The sequence below is a fragment of the Trachurus trachurus genome (genome assembly GCF_905171665.1).
Source record: "Trachurus trachurus genome assembly, chromosome: 8".
Lineage (NCBI taxonomy): Eukaryota > Metazoa > Chordata > Actinopteri > Carangiformes > Carangidae > Trachurus > Trachurus trachurus.
In genome coordinates, this window is record NC_139905.1 from 525,980 (window position 1) to 546,662 (window position 20,683).

A 20,683-nucleotide genomic window follows, 5' to 3' on the forward strand; every position below is an offset into this window, starting at 1 on the left:
CGGGCATTTCTGTATTACCATCCGGGTATTCCTGTATTACCAAATGACCACTAGATGGCGGTGGTTAAACACAAACAGTATAACATATATCAGCTAAGCAGTTATAGTATCAATATACTACAACCCGCTCCTACATTGAATCACTACACAACAAGGATACCAGGACCCAGTTTTACAAGTAGGCTACTAATGGTCAAAATTGCGATCAAAATAATAATCTCTTAATTTCATTTTAAAACTGACCATGTTTCTTTGTTGTATAACATAATTCGGTTCAAGGGCTCCACAACTTTTTATCGACATTTTACATCCAAGTAGCTAACGCATTACACCACCAGGACCAATCCCGGTGTGATCGGGTGTAAACCGGGCTCGTCACACGGTCTGTGTCTCTGCAGGTGGAGGTCCTGATCTACCCAGACGGGGGCCGGGCGCCGGACGGCAGCGCCCCCCTGTGGACGGTGGCGGTGGCGGTGCTGGTGGGCGTCGGCCTGCTGGCGCTCATCTGCCTCCTGCTGTGGAAGGTAAACGCAGCAGAACCTCAGGCCCCACAACTTTACTTTACTTTATTGTTTTATTGTACGTGGACAATCCCAATTAATCAACTGCATTAAAAACAGTAAAAAGGGCTTTAGCTTTAGCTTTAGCTTTAGCCAGCAGGCTAATGACCTGCTGTAGTCCCCGGCCACATGACAATGGGCATCCTAAAAAACAACAACAACAGTATATTACAACACAATGATTAAAAAGAATCACTAGGGATAGAACAGGTAGAACAGGTAGGCATCAGTACAGTCATGCAGAGACAGCACATAGAAACATACAAGAGCAGCACATGCAACACACCAGTAATCACACACAACAGGCTACATCAGCACATCCTGTACTATACACTCTGGGATGCAGACATCACATAGACAGATAAAACACAGACAGGCAGCTTGATCATGATGCAAATAGCACAATATCTTGTATCTTATCTTGTATCTTAACTCTTGTTAACATTTCCATGTTTCTCACATTCTCTGTTATAAACTGTTTTCTTGTCTGTAACAACATCTATGTCCTGGGTGATGGTCCCTCCTCTGTTGCTCATCCTGAGCTTTCTCCTGGTTTTCCCTGGTAAAAGGGTTTTCCATGGAGTTTCTCCTCAGTGGATGTGAGGGTCTAAGGACAGAGGATGTTGTTATGATGGGATGTAAAGCCCTTTGAGACAAACTGCTGGTAAAAACAGGCTATACTAATAAAACTGCCCTGCCTTGCCCCCCCCCCCCCCCCCCCCCCCTCCCCCCTGTTGTCCAGTGTGGCTTCTTCAGGAGAGCCAGCACCAGAGAACTGTACCAGGCCCAGACCCAGACGGCCCGGATGAAGAGCCAACCGTCAGAGAGGCTGGACCAGCAGCTCTGAGTACTGGTACTACTACTACTGTTACTACTATTACTGTTACTATTACTACTACTAATACTATTACTACTTGTTCTGTCCTCAATGCGTAGCGTGCCTGTGTTGATGCGTAGCGTGCATGTGTTGACCGGCAGCTAAACTCTTCACTCCAAACAAAATAATACAGTCATGAATATTGCATTTATGGAGATGCATAAACCATAAAATAAACAATTACCAAAGCCTAGCATGGCTAGCTAAATAGCTCCCTCAAAGTAGGCTAAATGCATCTGAAACACATAACACAAATAAGTACACAATGAACCGGTAATATTCTGCCACTTCAGACTCCAGCATATAACCATGTTACATTCACATGTAAACAACACGTAGCGACGATGCAACTGGAAGATGTATGCTGGAGTGGCTAGTCATAGCTACAAGCTGACAAATGTGCTGCTCTGAACTTCTTTGTTGTTGTTTTTTCTGTCACTTCCTGCATAAAGGTTTTATTCAAACATTGTGTTACGGTCCCTCGGCATTCAAGACACAGGCTGGAGCTCGACTGGTGCACAACTTTTATTTCCTCTTTGGCACCGTGAAACTAAAAACACATGAAAAGATTTAATTACATGATTGCCAATATTAAAAACATACTGCACAATAAATGTAATACAGACTCCCGCTCCTCATCCTTATTCATACGGTTTAACAACACTTCATTCATAAAAACAATTCATTGTAGCCGTCAACCCATATAAACAAATAAACAAACAAACATTTACCTCATTTCGCCTACCAAGGGCGTAAACTCTTTGCTTCAAAACGTATCCACTCCACACACATCTCTTCTGGCAGTGGCTAAACAAACACCACAGTCAAAGTTGCATCTACGCACACAATCGCATGAAAACGATGTCGCATCAACATACTGTATTTAAATTACATACCATGTCCTTTATTTCTTTGATTTCCCCAACCCCGGCGAGTACTCGGGTAAGGCTTGGCGTGCGTGTGTAACACAGAAAGTGGCGTGTGACGACACTCATAACCCCTATACCGTTTCCGGAGCACCAAGACAACAGCATAGAATCCCACCAGCAGCGAGAACCCCCCTGGTGGTCGCTTACACATTGACAAAGCCGCTGAACCAAAATCACCAGTAGATGGCGGTACTGCTATTTGACTCACTTGTTTTTAACTTACTCAAATGAAACATCATAAAATATATTAAATTAAACACATCAAATCCTTTTTAACTGTTTTTAACTTTTTTATCTGAATCTTATTAATTAAACTGAACACTACTACTGTTACTACGGTTACTGACCCACAGGAAGAGCCAGAGCTGCGTTAGTATGTCCTGTATACCACATACTGAATGTAGTGCTGCTACTTCAGCACCGACACCGTTCACACCGCAGTAACAGTATACAAGTTTCCCAGAATGCATTTCACAGCAGCCGGTCTGCAGAGCTGCTCGGCCGGCCAACCTCCGTCCTCATCCCGGGGGAGAAAACCATCGCTAATTAACTTACCCGCAGGTTTTTAGAGGTTTACCACCAGCTGGTTACATTATTTCTAGGAGATAAATGTTGGTCTCAGTGATGAAATCTAACAGCTGTATCAGTAGCATTAGTTAGTGTGAATGTAAAGTGAAGCTTCCTGTGTGTATTGGACAGAAGAGCAGCGCTGCCTCGGGGCTCTGGAGCCTACGGACACAAACCACCACATTTACATCAAGAAATACATGTTTTACAATCAACACATCAGTCTGCAGTAAGGTTTATTTTATTAGTTACGCTACACGGCAAAGATACTTCACTACCGTCTTTGGTTACGGTTAGACGTCAGGGGAGCATTGCATTGTGGGATACAGTACGCGATGTAGACTGGTCAGATACTGGAAATATTTCCTGAATCAGTACGACATCCGGGAACTTTTCACATACTGCAGATTTAGCTTTTGTTCGCATACTGTGTAATGTATATTACATTTTAGCCAAATCAGTACGTACTAGCAGGAGAGTATGAGGTTTAGAATACAGCCATAGTGTTACTAACTGTAACTGTAACTGACTGTAACTGTAACTGTAACTGACTGGGGATGCGTCTGTTTTTCCCTCCTCTTCACTTCCCAGTCTTTTTCTGTTCTGATCAATCAATACCTGTATTGATCGATCTCTGTGTAAGCTCCTCCCACTTCACCTTCCTGTGATGTCACTGACAGGAGCAGCTGTTTGTCCTTCAGACGGTCCAGGTGTCAACATCTGGCTCCAGATGCAGCAGTAATCAATAATCAATAAATCAATAGGTAGCAGGTTGCCTGGTTACCTGGTTGCCTGGTTGCCTGGATACCTGGTTGCCTGGTTACCTGATGTCACCTGTCCTCCTCTGTTTCCTGCAGTGCGGTTTCTTCGTGCAGCGGCGGCGGTGCTCCACCAGGGAGGATTATGGGTAAAGACGACCTGCAGCGGTTCACCTGGTCAGAGGCCACGCCCCCTCACCTGATCAGAGGCCACGCCCCCTCACCTGGTCAGAGGCCACGCCCCCTCACCTGATTAGAGGCCACGCCCCCTCACCTGATTAGAGGCCACGCCCCCTCACCCAGAACCAGGAAGTCACAGAAACACTGACTCAGACCGGACCAAACAGTGACGTCACTGCCACGTGTGTGTGTGTGTGTGTGTGTGTGTGTGTGTGTGTGTGTGTGTGTGTGTGTGTGTGTGTGTGTGTGTGTGTGTGTGTGTGTGTGTGTGTGTGTGTGTGTGTGTGTGTGTGGTGTGTGTGTGTGTGTGTGTGTGTGTTTGTGTGTGTGTGTGATGGAGATAGCAGGTTGCCCGGCGACAGTTTCGTCCTCTGAACAGCTGGTGTGTTAGACATTTCCCAGCATGCACCTGGACCCCGCTCCTCTCTGACCTCATCGTCTTATCCTGACGATCTGAACGACACAAACACTCGTTTAGTGGAATTAGGTTTTAAAGGTCCAGTCTGTAAAACCGTGACGTCCAACGTTCAGATTTCCTGCTCTCTGATTGGCTGGATTCTCCCTTCAGGTTGCCGTAGGCTACAAACATGGCGGTGCAAGATGGCGACGCTCTCTAAAGCCCTAAAGACCCTGGTTCTATGTAGATATAAAACAATAATTATAAAGCTACGGAAACCAAACAGAGTTTATATTCACCATGGGGAGTAGATTCAGATTAAAACTATAAACCTCGACAGTTTTTACGGACTGGACCTTTAACATCGTCAGCTCTCTGGCTGGGGGGGGGCGTGTCTGTGATGCGCTGAAGCCCCGCCCACTCACTGAGCCTCGTCAGATTCCAGCTGTCAATCAAGTTTCACAGCTACGCTCCGTTTTAGTCCAGTTTTTACATATATTTATATTTCTCTCTCTTTTATTCCTTTCAATTGTTTAATGTTTCAGAATTTTTACTTTTAAAAATTATATTTTTTAATATTCTATGTGTATTTTTTGTGTGTGTCCAATTCTTACTGTTAAATGTTGTTTTTATGTAAAGCACATTGAGTTTCCTCTTGGTATGAAATGTGTTGTATAAATAAAGCCTGATGACATCATCGGCTCAGTTTTACATTTCAGTTCTCCGGAGTTAAAAATCTCTCCAGAAACATATTCTAACATATTTATTATATTGTCAGTCAGATCTTTTATTTCACTTTACAAAGTGTAAACAGCTGATTGGCTCTCGGCCTAACGATGTGATGTCGTGTTTGTATTTTTCTGTTGGCTTTTACGTGATTGTGTCTTTTCTGACGGCACCTGAAGGCAACGCCAGGTTGTATAGAAAAGCCCTATTGTCTACTCTGGACTGTGTGTGTGTGTGTGTGTGGTTTGTAATCGCCGTGGTGACGTGTTTATTAGTGTGTTTTTCATGTATGTGGATGATGTTAAAGTGTTTCACTGTGTTTTACCGTCGTGATGCGTTCAGGGACTTCAGGTGTTTTTCTGCTCCGTCATTAAACGTCAACGTGTCGTTTATTTTATTTTGCCAAATCGTCTTTTCTTTGTAGCTGAGGAATAATGTAAATATCAAGACACGTGGTCATTGTGATTATCCATTGATCCATGGTTCATTGATCCATCACCACAGATTGAACTGGTTTGTAAATTCCAGCTGTAAAACTATGGGATTACTTTTGTATCAAATCAGTCCAAACAAAACCTCTTCAACGTCAAACAGAAACAAGAGCTTGAGAAAGAATAAAACTTTATTTAAGAGAGAAAAAAACTCACTGAAGCAAAAAACTGTCGTCTCGAAAGCAAAATGTAGATGACTTGAAAACCAATGACAAATCTCTTGGTTGCTTTGTTTAGATGAATGTGTTTTTGTTGCTTCATGTTGAGTAAACAGGGTTTTGCTCTCGAATTTAATTAATCTAATTTAATGAATTTAATGAAAAAACATCTGGTACAGGATATAAATCCTTTACATCAGACTCAAATAAATAACAACATACACAAATTAAACACAAATCTTGCTGTTGTCACCTCTCTCTCCTCTGCTCCCTGAGAGGCCAGAGTCACATTAGAGCCAGAAAAAACTACATATTAAATAATATACATCATTGATCATTATACAAAATAAACATTGTTTACCAACATGGTGCTTACATTAGTGTGTTAACTAACTGTTGTCATAGCAACCTGATCTGAACCTCCATCATGTTGAGAAACACTGAATAATGTGGAAATGGAAATGAGCTGCAGTTCTTCACCACACCACAAGATGGAGCTGATTGATCAGAATGGATGAAGAAGGAAACAGGAGGAGGAGGAAGAAGGTGTGTCTTTTTGGACGAAGAAAAGTGAGCTCCGTTCTCAACCGTCATATGGACATGCACTGCTACGCCGAGACCCCCTGTATTCATTTAGAAAAAATTATAGTAATTCATTGATGTGAAAAATAAGAAATGTACTCTTACTTTTACTTTTACTTAAAGTAAATTTAAAAGCATACACTTTTGGATACTTAAAGGGACAACGAGGAGTTTCTATCTGGTTATAAAAAAGTCTGATATTAATGTGGATGAATCTCCGTTACCACTTGTTAATGGTCCATTTTAGATAAATCTATGGTTTTGTCTCTATGGTTATTTTGTTATTATTAGTGGTGGTGGAAATGCTGGGCGAGCCGACCAGCGTTTCTTTACTTTCGGTTTCGTGGCGAGTCATGAGAATAACGCCGCCGTATGAATCTCCGTTTATGGTGGGAACTACGACGGTATGTGATCGTCTTCCAACCTCTGACTTTAATTCTTGATGAATGAAAACATGAGTCTGTCTTGCACCGGTCAAAGAATTTCACGGTGCGGAGGCTCATAAATGTAGTGAGAAAACACTTCGCTTTTACTAAACTCCTGGTTGTCCCTTTAAGTAGGAAGCAAGTACTTCTTTACTCTTACTGTAGTAACATGTGGACTGAGCTACTTTTACTTGTAACGGAGTAAATGTTGACCAGTAGTATTTGTACTCTTACTCCAGTACTGGGATGGAGTACTCTGTCCATCTGGAGAGACACAGGCCGATGGAACCGGAGGGGAGCAGCTCCGTGCAGCTGTGCACCGCGGACGACCTGCACGGAAAAACAAAACAACCGCGTTGCATCATGCCCCATGCATGATGCAGTCCAGCCCGCTCCCCAGACTTTGGTTTGGGTTCGTCTGCGTCCCAGTGCAGCGCCTCACAGGCACACGCTAACGCTCTGCATGTGTTTCCCTGTCCCAGCGCATTGACTCACAGGCGCACAGAGACCGAGAACTACAGTCATATGTGAACTAGTAGAACTCAGTCAGGCTCGTAGGGCCGGATGGACTCTGCTGCTCTCAGATCAGTTCAGGAGGTTTCCCACCTGAGAAGAGAAGCAGAGGACAGGGGAGATGGATCAGTGGTCGTCTCTCTGCTCTGATTGGCTGACTGTTGTCTCTCTCTGCTCTGATTGGCTGACTGTTGTCTCTCTCTGCTCTGATTGGCTGACTGTTGTCTCTGTTATTAGCTGTGTTGTAAATCCTCCACTCATCCCCTCCGTCCCTCTCCCCTACACCATGTAGACGATGGGAGGAGGATTCAGACGCTACACGGTAATGTTCTGGACGTGGTTGAGTCAGCTGATGCTCCAGCTGTTAGCGTGTTAGCGTGTTAGCCTACTGTTGTGACGGAAGCAGACGCGCCGAGAATCATGTAAACAAACCGGACACATAAAAATAAAATAAGAAAAACCGGCACTAGTGGGAACATTAGAGGATGTGATTCTGTGTGGTTGTGTTTCTCTGACAATAAACTGTTGAAATATCGGAAGTTTGGTTTGGTCGACTACTGTTGTGTGTCCCGACCGTGAGCTGTAGCTATTAGCTTAGCTCGTTAGCTGTGGCTATTAGCTTAGCTGGTTAGCTGTGGCTATTAGCTTAGCTGGTTAGCTGGTATTTCCTCCATATTCTACTCTAGTTTCTTTATCAGATTGATTTAATGCTGCCTGTTATTATGGGATGCTGCTGCCCAACTCCTGCTGCTCAGGCAAACGGAGCCAAGAGTTTACTGCTAAATAACCTAAAGAAATCCTAGCTAACATGCTAACTAGCTCGCTGCTAGTCTTCTCTGGCAAAACACGACCGCATTGCATTGTGGGATACATACGGGAGTAGAAAGTAGTGTACATCGCTTGTTGACTCAATTTTGCGGTGCATTGTGGGTGTTTTGTCGTCCACTACACATGGATGAAATTAGTCGCGGAGAATTCGAACAACAATACAAAATGTTGAACACACTATATAGTTAGTGAACTACATCTGTGATAGGAGGAGATTTACAACACAGCTATTGTCTCACACTGACTTTAGTCCAATAGTGGTGAAAGCAGCACAGACTGACTCCGCCCCCCTACTGACCTCACATCCTCCAGTCTACAGTCTGGACTCTCCACAAGATCCTCCAGATCCTTCACGTCTGAAGACTTCAGGTAGTTCTGACCCAGGTCCAGTTGTCTCAGGTGGGAGGGGTTGGACTTCAGAGCTGAGACCAGAGAAGAACAGCTGATCTCTGACAACCTGCAGCGCTTCAATCTGAATAAAGAATAAAAGAAGAAGATAAATTCATTGATAACTGATCAATAATCAGATGTGTCCTGATCAACAACTTTATATTTGTACCATTTCATGTCACTAACTTTGTATTTTTATTCTTCTCTGTTATTAGTGTGAATTGTTATTCGTGTCGGCCATTTTCTTTATACTTATTCTGAATCTTCCGCTCTTTTTCTGCGTTTAACTAGTCCTTCATACTTTGTGCTATTTCAACAATTAATACATCAAGACGTGCAACTTTTTCTGGACATGGGTGCTAGTACTTTTCAGTTTTCACTTTTTATTACATTTTTTTTTAAATATTGAACTTTTTCTTCTTTTTTTGTCCCATTGAAACGCATTGAAAACGTCTTCAAACTCTTCAAATCTTCTTACTTCTTTGAACCTCTAAAACTTCAGCATACTTTGTCCCACAGACTTCATTTGACTTTTAAACAGTAGACAAACTTTTACATTATTGACATATTACTCAGCTTTTTGATATCTTCAACAGTTTCAGATTTTTGGCAGTTTTAAAATCATTAAAAAATTTTGACAAAATCCAGCTTTATAATGGGTGTGTATTGCGTCTAACGAGCAGAGCTTAGAGTGGTGACATCATCGTTAGAGTGGGAGAGAGCCAAAATCTATCTATCTATCTATCTATCTATCTATCTATCTATCTATCTATCTATCTATCTATCTATCTATCTATCTATCTATCCCTCTTTTTTCTTTCTTTCTTTCTTTCTTTCTTTCTTTCTTTCTTTCTTTCTTTCTTTCTTTCTTTCTTTCTCTTTATTTCTTTCCTTCTACCCTCTCTGCTCCTTTTTACTTCTTGCTTTCTTTTTTCTTCCCCTCTCTATCGCTATTTATGTACCTCTTTCTATCTATCCATCCCACTCTTTCTTTCTTTCTTTCTTTCTTTCTTTCTTTCTTTCTTTCTTTCTTTCTTTCTTTCTTTCTTTCTTTCTTTCTACCCATTATCTCTGTCTTTTTACTTTTCTCATTCTTTCTTTCTACCCCTCTCTTTCTATCTCTATCTCTTTCTATTGATCCCCCTTTCTTCCTTTCTTGTTTTCTACCCCTCTCTATCTAACCCTCTATAAGTTCACTTTAATCCACTATAGGTGGATCAGATACAACAGTCAGTGAACTGACCTCAGAGTCTCCAGTCTACAGTCTGGACTCTCCAGAAAACCACTCAGATCCTTCACTCCTGAATCCTGAAGGTTGTTCCAGCCCAGGTCCAGGTGTCTCAGGTGGGAGGGGTTGGACTTCAGAGCTGATCCCAGAGAAGAACAGCTGATCTTTGACAAACTGCAGTGCTTCAATCTGAATAAAGAATAAAAGAAGAAGATTAATTCATTGATGATCAGAAAGAAGAGTTTTTTCTTCAGCAGGTGAATTTCAGTGTCTTTGTCCAAACATAGTTTCTAGAAAACATGAGTCATCTGACTGAGAGAAATACGAGTGTGTGTGAAGGTTGAACTGAAGTGAACAGACATTATTCATGACCACTGAGTGAAATGAGCTGAAACTGAAGAATCATTCTCACACAACAACAACAACTGCAAATATTCAACAACCACTATTTCAAATGTCATTAATCAATTCAATCAAAGTCAATGATTCAAGTTCTGAGTGAAGATCAATCAGGTTCAGTTGTGGATCAAAGATCTAAGATCTACAACAGTAACAGTCAGTGAACTGACCTCAGAATCTGGAGTCTACAGTCTGGACTCTCCAGAAAACCACTCAGATCCTTTAGGTCTGAATCCTGCAGATTCTGGTTCCAGCTCAGGTCCAGGTGTCTCAGGTGGGAGGGGTCGGACTTCAGAGCTGAGACCAGAGAAGAACAGCTGATCTCCGACAACCTGCAGCCCTCCAATCTGAATAAAGAATAAAAGAATAAGATAAATTCATAGATAACTGATCGAATGAGTCCTGATCAATAATCAATAGAGGGACAGATTATTTAGAAGAAGAGTTTTTTGTTTTGAGGACATGTCCTGCTCAAGATGCATTAAGATCTAAATATAGAAACACAGAAAAAAATCTATTTCTATTTAATGTTTTCAGAAGAAAGTATATTTTTACAAGTTCACTTTAATCCAGTGTAGGTGGATCAGATACAACAGTCAGTGAACTCACATCAGAGTCTCCAGTTTACAGTCTGGACTCTCCAGAAAACCACCCAGAATCTTCACTCCTGAATCCTGCAGCTTGTTGTAGCTCAGGTCCAGGTATCTCAGGTGGGAGGGGTTGGACTTCAGAGCTGAGACCAGAGAAGAACAGCTGATCTCTGACAAACTGCAGTACTCCAATCTGAATAAAGAATAAAAGCAGTGAGTTGAGGACAAAGTTCCTTGTTGACAGCGTTCAGTGTCTCATCATCTTCACCTGGTCTTCTTTGAAACAGAAGACCAGACAGCTGGAAAGGAAAACACATTCCAGCCAACACGAGGAAGACCGTCAAGCCTGGAAGGATAGTTTATTAATATATAAAAAAGAACTCTGTAATGCTAGAAGCAATTACTATTCAACCAATGAGAAGCTGAAGCTTCAAACAACTACAACAGGTCCAGTCAGTGAACTCACCCCAGAGTCTCCAGTCTACAGTTTGGACTCTCCAGTCCAGAAGACAGAAGCTTCACTGATGAATCATCCAGTTCGTTGTGACTCAGGTTCAGGAGTCTCAGGTGGGAGGGGCTGGACTTCAGAGCTGAGGCAATGACTTCATAGTGACTCTCTGAGAGTCCATACTTAACAAGTCTGTGATTAGAGAAGAAACAAAATGTGTGAGAGTAAAATCAGATAATTTGTACGGGGTCATCCCTATATTCCCCGGGTCCTATGTTCCCCACTATGTGACCGGGGAACATAGGACCCTTTTTTATGTGTTTTTTTTATTTTATGTTCCCCGCTTTTCCCCAAAAGGACCCGGGAAACATGCAATTTTTGTACCCATACCTGGAAGTGGAGTTGTGACTTTGAGTGAGAAGTGTAATTGTCCCATTGGTTAGGTTTAGTCAATGAACAAAGGAGTTGGTTAAGTTTAGTAAAAAGACCAGGTAGAGGCTAGACAGGCCAGATAGAGAGAGTCCAGATAAGTAGAGAGAGTCCATCGACCAGCAACAGCGGAGAGCATAGGACCTTTTTCTGAAAAAAGGTCCTATGTTCTACTTTGTAGTTTGGCCTTGGTGTCTCGCACTCTCTCTGTGTTTCCAGCTCCATCTCTCTGCACCAGCCGCCGTCTGCCCTCCCTTCCTATGAACCAGTCTGCCACCCAGTCCTCCCATTAAGCTGGTCTGCTCTCTCTTCCTATGAACCAGTCTGCCACCCAGTCCTCCCATTAAGCTGGTCTGCTCTCTCTTCCCATGAACCAGTCTGCCATCCAGTCCTCCCATTAAGCTGGTCTGCCCTCTCTTCCTATGAACCAGTCTGCCATCCAGTCCTCCCATTAAGCTGGTCTGCCCTCTCTTCCCATGAACCAGTCTGCCATCCAGTCCTCCCATTAAGCTGGTCTGCCCTCTCTTCCTATGAACCAGTCTACCATCCAGTCCTCCCATTAAGCTGGTCTGCCCTCTCTTCCTATGAACCAGTCTGCCATCCAGTCCTCCCATTAAGCTGGTCTGCCCTCTCTTCCCATGAACCAGTCTGCCATCCAGTCCTCCCATTAAGCTGGTCTGCCCTCTCTTCCTATGAACCAGTCTGCCATCCAGTCCTCCCATTAAGCTGGTCTGCCCTCTCTTCCTATGAACCAGTCTGCCATCCAGTCCTCCCATTAAGCTGGTCTGCCCTCTCTTCCCATGAACCAGTCTGCCATCCAGTCCTCCCATTAAGCTGGTCTGCTCTCCCTTCCTCCTTTGCCTACCAGAAGTTTCCTCCTTCAGCTGTGTGTGTGTGTGTGTGTGTGTTATTGATCATGTCTGGACTCACCCAGCCTTCCTGCAGTTCCTCACAGCTGGGATCAGTCTCAGTCGTCCCTGATCTGATGTCTTGTACTCCCTCAGGTCCAACTCGTCCAGAACCTGCTCTGACATCTGCAGCATGTAGGCCAGAGCTGAACACTGGATCTCAGAGAGTTCCTTCTTTGATCTGTTCTCTGACTCCAGGAACTGTTGGATCTCCTGATGAACTGACTGGTCCTTCATCTCCGTCAGACAGTGGAAGATGTTGATGCTTCTGTCAGGAGAGATGTCATCACAGTTCATCTCCTTCAGGTTGTTGATGGTTCTCTGGATGGTTTCTGGACTGTTGTCTGTCTGACCCAGCAGACCTCCTAACAGCCTCTGGTTGGACTCCAGAGAGAGGCCATGAAGGAAGCGAACAAACAGGTCCAGGTGACCATTTCTACTGCTGAGGGATTTCTGCATGGCTCTCTGCAGGAAGTTAACCAGGGGTCTTGCATTAAGTCCAAAAAAATTCTGAATCTTCTCAGACAAAGACTTCTGTTTTGGTTTCGTCTCTGTCTCTTTGTTTTTATCTCTCAGGAAGTTCTCGAGGACCTGTGTGTTCCTGTTGGTGAAACAGTGGAACATGTAGACTGCAGCCAGAAACTCCTGAACACTCAGATGAACAAAGCAGTAGACTGTTTTCTGGAAGATCACACTCTCTCTTTTGAAGATCTCAGTACAGAGTCCTGAGTTCACCGAGGCCTCTGTGACATCCAGACCACACTGCTCCAGGTCTTCTTGGTAGAACATGATGTTTCCTTCCTGCAGCTGTTCAAACGCCAGCCTCCCCAGCTTCAGAAGAACTTCCCTGTCGGCCTCCGTCAGCTCCTGTGGACTCGTCTCATGTCCTTCACCGTACTTGTTCTTCTTCCTCTTTGTCTGGACCAGCAGGAAGTGTGAGAACAGGTCCGTCGTGGTCTTGGGCAGCTCTCCTCTCTGGTCTGTGGTCAACATGTGCTCCAGAACTGTAGCACTGATCCAGCAGAAGACTGGGACTTGACACATGATGTGGAGGGTCCTGGACGTCTTGATGTGTGAGATGATTCTTCTGGACAGATCTTCATCACTGGACCTCCTCCTGAAGTACTCCTCCATCTGGGCGTCAGTGAAGCCTCGGACCTCTGTTACCCTGTCGACACATGTAGGAGGGATCTGATTGGCTGCTGCAGGTCTGGAGGTGATCCAGACCAGAGCCGAGGGAAGCAGATTCCCCCGGATGAGGTTTGTCAGCAGCACGTTGACTGATGACGTCTGTGTGACATCAGACACAACCTCCCTGTTGTTGAAGTCCAGTGACAGTCGGCTTTCATCCAGGCCGTCAAAGATGAAGAGAAGTTTACAGACAGCCAGCTGCTCTGCTGTGACCTTCTGTAATGTTGGATGGAAAACATGGAGCAGCCTGAGAAGACTCAACCGCTGATCTCTGATCAGGTTCAGCTCCCTGAACGAAAGCAGAACCAGCAGACTGACATCTTGGTTCTCCAAGCCCTCGGCCCAGTCCAGAGTGAACTTCTGCACCGAGAAGGTTTTTCCAGCGCCAGCGACGCCGTTGGTCAGAACCACTCTGATGGGTTTCTGTTGGACAGGTGAGACCGTAGAGACGTCCTCTCTCTGTTGGACAGGTGAGACCGTAGAGACGTCCTCTCTCTGTTGGACAGGTGAGACCGTAGAGACGTCCTCTCTCTGTTGGACAGGTGAGACCGTAGAGACGTCCTCTCTCTGTTGGACAGGTGAGACCATAGAGACGTCCTCTCTCTGTTGGACAGGTGAGACCGTAGAGACGTCCTCTCTCTGTTGGACAGGTGAGACCGTAGAGATGTCCTCTCTCTGTTGGACAGAGACCGTAGAGACGTCCTCTCTCTGTTGGACAGGTGAGACCGTAGAGATGTCCTCTCTCTGTTGGACAGAGACCGTAGAGACGTCCTCTCTCTGTTGGACAGAGACCGTAGAGACTTTGTCTCTCTGTTGGACAGGTGAGACCATAGAGACGTCCTCTCTCTGTTGGACAGGTGAGACCGTAGAGACGTCCTCTCTCTGTTGGACAGGTGAGACCGTAGAGACGTCCTCTCTCCGTTGGACGGGTGAGACCGTAGAGACGTCCTCTCTCTGTTGGACGGGTGAGACCGTAGAGACGTCCTCTCTCTGTTGGACGGGTGAGACCGTAGAGACGTCCTCTCTCTGTTGGACAGGTGAGACCGTAGAGACGTCCTCTCTCTGTTGGACAGGTGAGACCGTAGAGACGTCCTCTCTCTGTTGGACAGGTGAGACCGTAGAGACGTCCTCTCTCCGTTGGACAGGTGAGACCGTAGAGACGTCCTCTCTCTGTTGGACAGGTGAGACCGTAGAGACGTCCTCTCTCTGTTGGACAGGTGAGACCGTAGAGACGTCCTCTCTCTGTTGGACAGGTGAGACCGTAGAGACGTCCTCTCTCCGTTGGACGGGTGAGACCGTAGAGACGTCCTCTCTCTGTTGGACGGGTGAGACCGTAGAGACGTCCTCTCTCTGTTGGACGGGTGAGACCGTAGAGACGTCCTCTCTCTGTTGGACAGGTGAGACCGTAGAGACGTCCTCTCTCTGTTGGACAGGTGAGACCGTAGAGACGTCCTCTCTCTGTTGGACAGGTGAGACCGTAGAGACGTCCTCTCTCTGTTGGACAGGTGAGACCGTAGAGACGTCCTCTCTCTGTTGGACAGGTGAGACCGTAGAGACGTTCTCTCTCTGTTGGACAGGTGAGACCGTAGAGACGTCCTCTCTCTGTTGGACAGGTGAGACCGTAGAGACGTTCTCTCTCTGTTGGACAGGTGAGACCGTAGAGACGTCCTCTCTCCGTTGGACAGGTGAGACCGTAGAGACGTCCTCTCTCTGTTGGACAGGTGAGACCGTAGAGACGTCCTCTCTCCGTTGGACAGGTGAGACCGTAGAGACGTCCTCTCTCTGTTGGACAGGTGAGACCGTAGAGACGTCCTCTCTCCGTTGGACAGGTGAGACCGTAGAGACGACCTCTCTCTGTTGGACAGGTAAGTCTTTAAAGATGTCGTTGCACTTGATTGGAGTGTCATGGAGGGTCTTCTTCTTGGACGTTGTCTCCAGCTGTCTCACCTCATGTTGCGTATTAACCTCTTCACTCTGTCCCTCTGTGATGTAGAGCTCAGTGTAGATCCTGTTGAGGAGGGTTCCACTTCCTGTTCCACTTCCTGTTCCCTCAGTTCCTTCAGTCACTCGTTCACATCTGCTCCTCAGACTGATCTTATGTTGATCTAAAACCTCCTGCAGACCACCATCTGCTGAGAGACAAGAGACAGAGTCAGACTGAAGACAGAGAGTCTGACAATCTGATCAAATTATTTTCATCAGCTACAGAAAAACTACAGACAACAAAGAGAAAGTTTGAATCATCATCTTAAAGGACAATTCCAGGCAAATTCAACTCAGGCTGTATGTTCCTAACATTTTAGGTCTAACAGAAGGAATCTGAAGGTTTTCAGTTTAATTGCTCCTGTTTTGCGGTAGTTATGGTCTGTCCCCGCGTCGCCACGGCAGCGATGAATGGGAGCGGATTGAAGTTCTGCTGCTTAGGCTGTTTCCATCCCTCAAAGCCACAGACAGCGTCAGATGGAGACTCAAACATGCACCCAGAAGTTTATTTACTTCAACAAGCCGACATGTTTGTAAAACTAGATCTAATTCAAAGTCTGGCGGAGTAGAGACCCAATTTGATGCTTGGTGTGTTCAGGTGCAGTGGGAAGCTCCCGTTTGTGTCATAAACACAGGAATATCAACTCTGGACTTGCTTCAAGTGTACATTTCTTTCCACAGACAGCGTCAGGTGGCTACTCAAACATGCGCAGAGAAGTCTTTTTTACTTCAAGCAAGTCCAGAGTTGATATTCCTGTGTTTATGACACAAACGGGAGCTTCCCACTGCACCTGAACACACCGAGCGTCAACTTGGGTCTCGACTCCGCCAGACTTTGAATTAGATCTAGTTTTACAAACATGTCGGCTTGTTGAAGTAAATAAACTTCTGGCTGCATGTTTGAGTCTCCATCTGACGCTGTCTGTGGCTTTGAGGGATGGAAACAGCCTAAACAGCAGAACTTCAATCCGCTCCCATTCATCGTTGCCGTGGCGACGCGGGGACAGACACAACTACCGCAAAACATTTTAGGTCTAAAAACACTTCTTTTAGACCTAAAATGTTAGGAACATACAGCCCAGATTGTCCTTTAAATGTCAGTGCTGTGTGATGGAACAATGACTCTGGAGAAAACAACAGGTCCTGGTTTCACTAATGACCACATCAGCAGACAGATGTTCAGTCTCACTTTGTCCACAGCTGCTCTGATTGGCTGTCTGCAGCTCACCTCTGGTGCTGGGTCTTTGTCCATGATCCTTCAGGACGTCAGAGTCACCACTCCTCTTCCTCCTGTCAAGACATTTCTGGATCAACAACACGTCACAGTCTCAGCTCCACATCTCTGACCTGGTTCCTGGTTTCTCTCTGACTCAGGCTTCAACCTTCTCAAGCTGCGTTTCCATCACTGATTTTCGCAAAATAAAAGCGATATTTCTCACTCTCTCTCATTTCACCTGTGTCTGCCTACCCATATATGTAAACTCACCCGGTGCGCTCCAGCTACCCAGTACCTTCAAAATAAAAGCATGGTTAAGTACCAAAATAAACTTAATCAATACTAAATATAATAAACAAACTAAAGGTGCATTCCCCAAAACTAAACCACAAAAAATAACTAAATAATAAGTGATTAAATAATACAAAAAGTAACAAATAGCTCTGACACTGAGCTTTCTCCTGGTTTTCCCTGTTAAAGGGTTTTCTATGGAGTTTTTCCTCAGTGGATGTGAGGGTCTAAGGACAGAGGATGTTGTTATGATGGGATGTAAAGCCCTTTGAGACAGACTGGTGGTAACAACGGGCTATACAAATAAAACTGCCCTGCCTTGCCCTCCTTTTACCAGGAACCGCTGCAGTGGAAACGCTGCTGAGCTGCAGAACCTCAACACACTCAACACCGGTGAAGAGGCTGGAGTCTCTTACCGTGAGTCTGAAGGTCCAGGACTGAAGTCTGGAGGATTTCCTTTGGACCGGTCACTCTTCAGAGAGGGACAGATGGGTCCTGGAGACTCTGGTCCGTCCTCCTCTTCCTCCACATTAACACTCATCTTCAGGACTTCAGTCAGTCTGAGAGGGAAACCACAAACACTGAACAACACTGACCTTAGCTTCAGATTCAGCAGCTAAGGGGAAAGTTAAGGGGAAATTAAATTCAACAGCTGAGCTCTGAATCCTCTGTTTATTTCTCTAATCCCTTTAGCTTGTTTGTGGCAGAAGCTCCCAGTGTTGCTCTGCCGGAATCTCGCGCAATTTGCGGAGCCGTGAACTGGGCGTCAGTGCAAATCACGCGAGATTTGGACGGACCAGGAAGAGGAGCTTCTGCTACAAACAAGCTTGAAATATAGACTTATTTAATTCTTTTCGGAACAATTTCTCATGTTGGGGCTTCAATACCAGAGGGACATTACATACGAGCAGCATGGAGGTATTTGGATGTTTTTTGGTGTGTCTTTTTGGACGAAGAAAAGTGAGCTCCGTTCTCAACCGTCAACCGAAATTTCAATTTTGGGTGAACTATCCCTTTAAGAAGGACATTGAGGTGACTTGTATTCACTGTCAGTGTTCATGTTTACCCCCAGTTTAATTTAATTTATGCTGGGAAAATATTTTGTTTGGTTACACTGAATATGATTTTAAAAAAATGTGTTAATTATTTTATCTAAGTTTTACATACACAAACCTAAATGTTCTGGAACTGTCTGCATAACAATAGGCTATAGCCTATCTCCTCCCTTTGTGATTGTGAAAATAAAAAAGCTGTTAAAACATAATCTATGTAAGCTTTACAACATTTCTACTGAGTAAGTTTTTATTTTATTTAGTTCAAAATAAAACGTAAAATAAAAATAAATAATAAAATAAAATGTACCAAAGACAAAGGGCTAGCGAAAAATAAATGCCATTGCAGAGTGCAGAGGTGTCATTCTGTACAGTAGCCCACAGATACTTGTGTAAAAAACAAAAAAATAAAAAATAAATGTGGTAGAAGTAGCTGCTGATTCAACTCCTTTACTCAAATAAAAGTAAGAAAGTACAGGCTCTACAGGCGCTTGATTTGATGCAGCACAGCCCGTTTTTTAATATGTTCATATCGTGACGATCATCTTAATTTAATCGTGGCAGCCAAAATCGTGATTGTGATTAAAATTCGATGAATTGTGCAGCCCTAAGTGCACATTCATCAACACTTATGAGGAACGAATGTCTTTAAACATCTGATTATTTCACAACTATGGTTAATAGCTAGCTACACTGTGGAAATGAATAAGGTCCAGTAATATGTATATGTTGTTTGTATTGTTTATGTTTTGTCTTGTTTTGTCTTGTTTTGTCTTGTAGATCGTGGTGAGTTGTAATGGTTATGGATGTTGTTATTGTGTTTATGGTGTGATGTGTTTTTGTATTTATCGACTGCAATGGACAGTTCATCTGTGAAAGTAGACTCCAGGAAGAATAGCGATGGCCTTTGCCAAAGCTAATGGAGATCTAAATAAATGAAATGAAACACTGACGCATTAAGCATCAGTACAAATGACCCGGACTTAGCAGCTGCAGTCCCAAGGCAGGTTTCTAAAAGACATAAACACAGACAGAAGACTTTAAAACCTTGTGATGACAAGTTTTACAAGACAGAACACAGACAGACAATATCAAGGCAGAACAGACGCAGACAAACAGAATAAGAACAGACAACTTTAACCCACAGTTAAAGAACAATATCCCATCTGCCCCGGGAACAGACATCACATTAAACACTATTTAAGCTACATGAGTACATGTCTGAGTTGTTTTTAACCAATGTTGGAGATTTTTTTTAAAAAGTAAGTAGTAAAAAAAAAAAAAAAAAAAATAGTTGTCTACATGAATGTTTCAATCTACAATTTGTAATAAACAAATTCTAAGTATAATCTGATATGACCAAGACACCTAAAAACAAAAACACGGTCGTTTTCATCAAGTAAGTAACTAACTCTTCTATGTGTTAATGTTTATCTGTAAAGGATCAATGATGCTGTTAACGTGGCTGATCTAGAAATGTCCTTAATGGTCTTAGTCCTTCTGTCAGCTGCCAATGTGGACATTTTTAAGAGCAAAGTTAAGTTAAGCTTGTGTGTGTGTGTGTGTGTGTGTGTGTGTGTGTGTGTGTGTGTGTGTGTGTGTGTGTGTGTGTGTGTGTGTGTGTGTGTGTGTGTGTGTGTGTGTGTGTGCGCGCGCGCACGAGTGTATCTGCGTTACTTTGGGTTTTATTTTTGCTTTGTTTTGTTCTGCTTTTATGGTGTAAAGCACTTTGTGCTACATGTCTGTTGTATTAGAAGTGCTCTACAAATAAAGTCTGATTGATTGATTGATTGATTGATTGATTGATTGGTTGATTAAATTGGGACAAGTTGGGACAACAGATGCAAAATAGCCTTTGGCTAATTCTGGCATGTTTACATTTGTTTAAATGTTTTTATTAATGTGCAATGTCCCTGATCCTTAAACCTTTAAATAAATAAAAATTATTGAAAACACCACACTGCTCATTCAGCAACAATGCAGAGATGTCAGTTCTAATAAACCTCTTCCTCCAGCAGGAGGCGCTGCCATTGGACCGATGCTGTTGTTACTCTGTTACAGCTCTAGTTGTAGTTCAGAGGTTCAGACTGAGACAACAGGAAGTAGCTCTGTCCTCCTCTCAGTGTGGACAGAGTTCCCTCTCTTCTTCCCTCCACGTCACAGACTTTAACGGTGATTAATGATAATAATAAAGTTGTTTAACACTTTAACACTCACCTACCGCTGCTGCACCGTCTGGCTCATGGATGTATTATGGTCTGGCTGCAGCCAGGCGCCGCTGCTAAACACCACGCCCACAGAAAACTTTTTTTTTATTTTTATTTTTTTTTTTTAAAGAAGCTTTATTGAAAAGGATTTCAACATGTGGATGCACAGAGAACAGCAGACTGGTCACTCAGAGATACATGGAGATGTAAAACAATATGTGAAAAACATCCAACAATATGCTGTGTTGTGTTATGTCTTGGCTCTATTTTTATCTTTTATCATTATTATTTTTGTATGTACAAATAGTTACATATATATTTTTATACATGTTCGAAAATAAAAATAGCTACATTCATTCA

General features: G+C 43.8%; 2 protein-coding genes across 2 annotated transcripts in view; one reads left to right on the forward strand and one right to left on the reverse strand.

The window, feature by feature from the left end:
- LOC310989764 (integrin alpha-3-like) overlaps positions 1-3,949 on the forward strand; it is a gene marked incomplete at its 5' end in the record, with an annotated part of 58,082 nt that extends 54,133 nt beyond the window's left edge. The window contains 3 exons of the mRNA XM_083976912.1: positions 399-524; positions 1,303-1,413; positions 3,791-3,949. Of these exons, the coding sequence (XP_083833038.1) occupies positions 399-524; positions 1,303-1,407 (231 nt within the window). The 3' untranslated portion in view covers positions 1,408-1,413; positions 3,791-3,949. The remainder of the gene's footprint in view (positions 1-398; positions 525-1,302; positions 1,414-3,790) is intronic.
- Positions 3,950-6,880: 2,931 nt separating this feature from the next.
- On the reverse strand, positions 6,881-15,710 carry LOC310989765 (NLR family CARD domain-containing protein 3-like; the record flags this gene model as incomplete). Its single annotated transcript, XM_083976913.1, has 5 exons — positions 6,881-6,980; positions 8,290-8,405; positions 11,121-11,238; positions 12,406-13,997; positions 15,423-15,710. Coding segments are annotated over 5 exons (2,214 nt in total), but the record flags the coding sequence as incomplete, so codon positions are not given.
- Between the last annotated feature and the right edge of the window lie 4,973 nt (positions 15,711-20,683).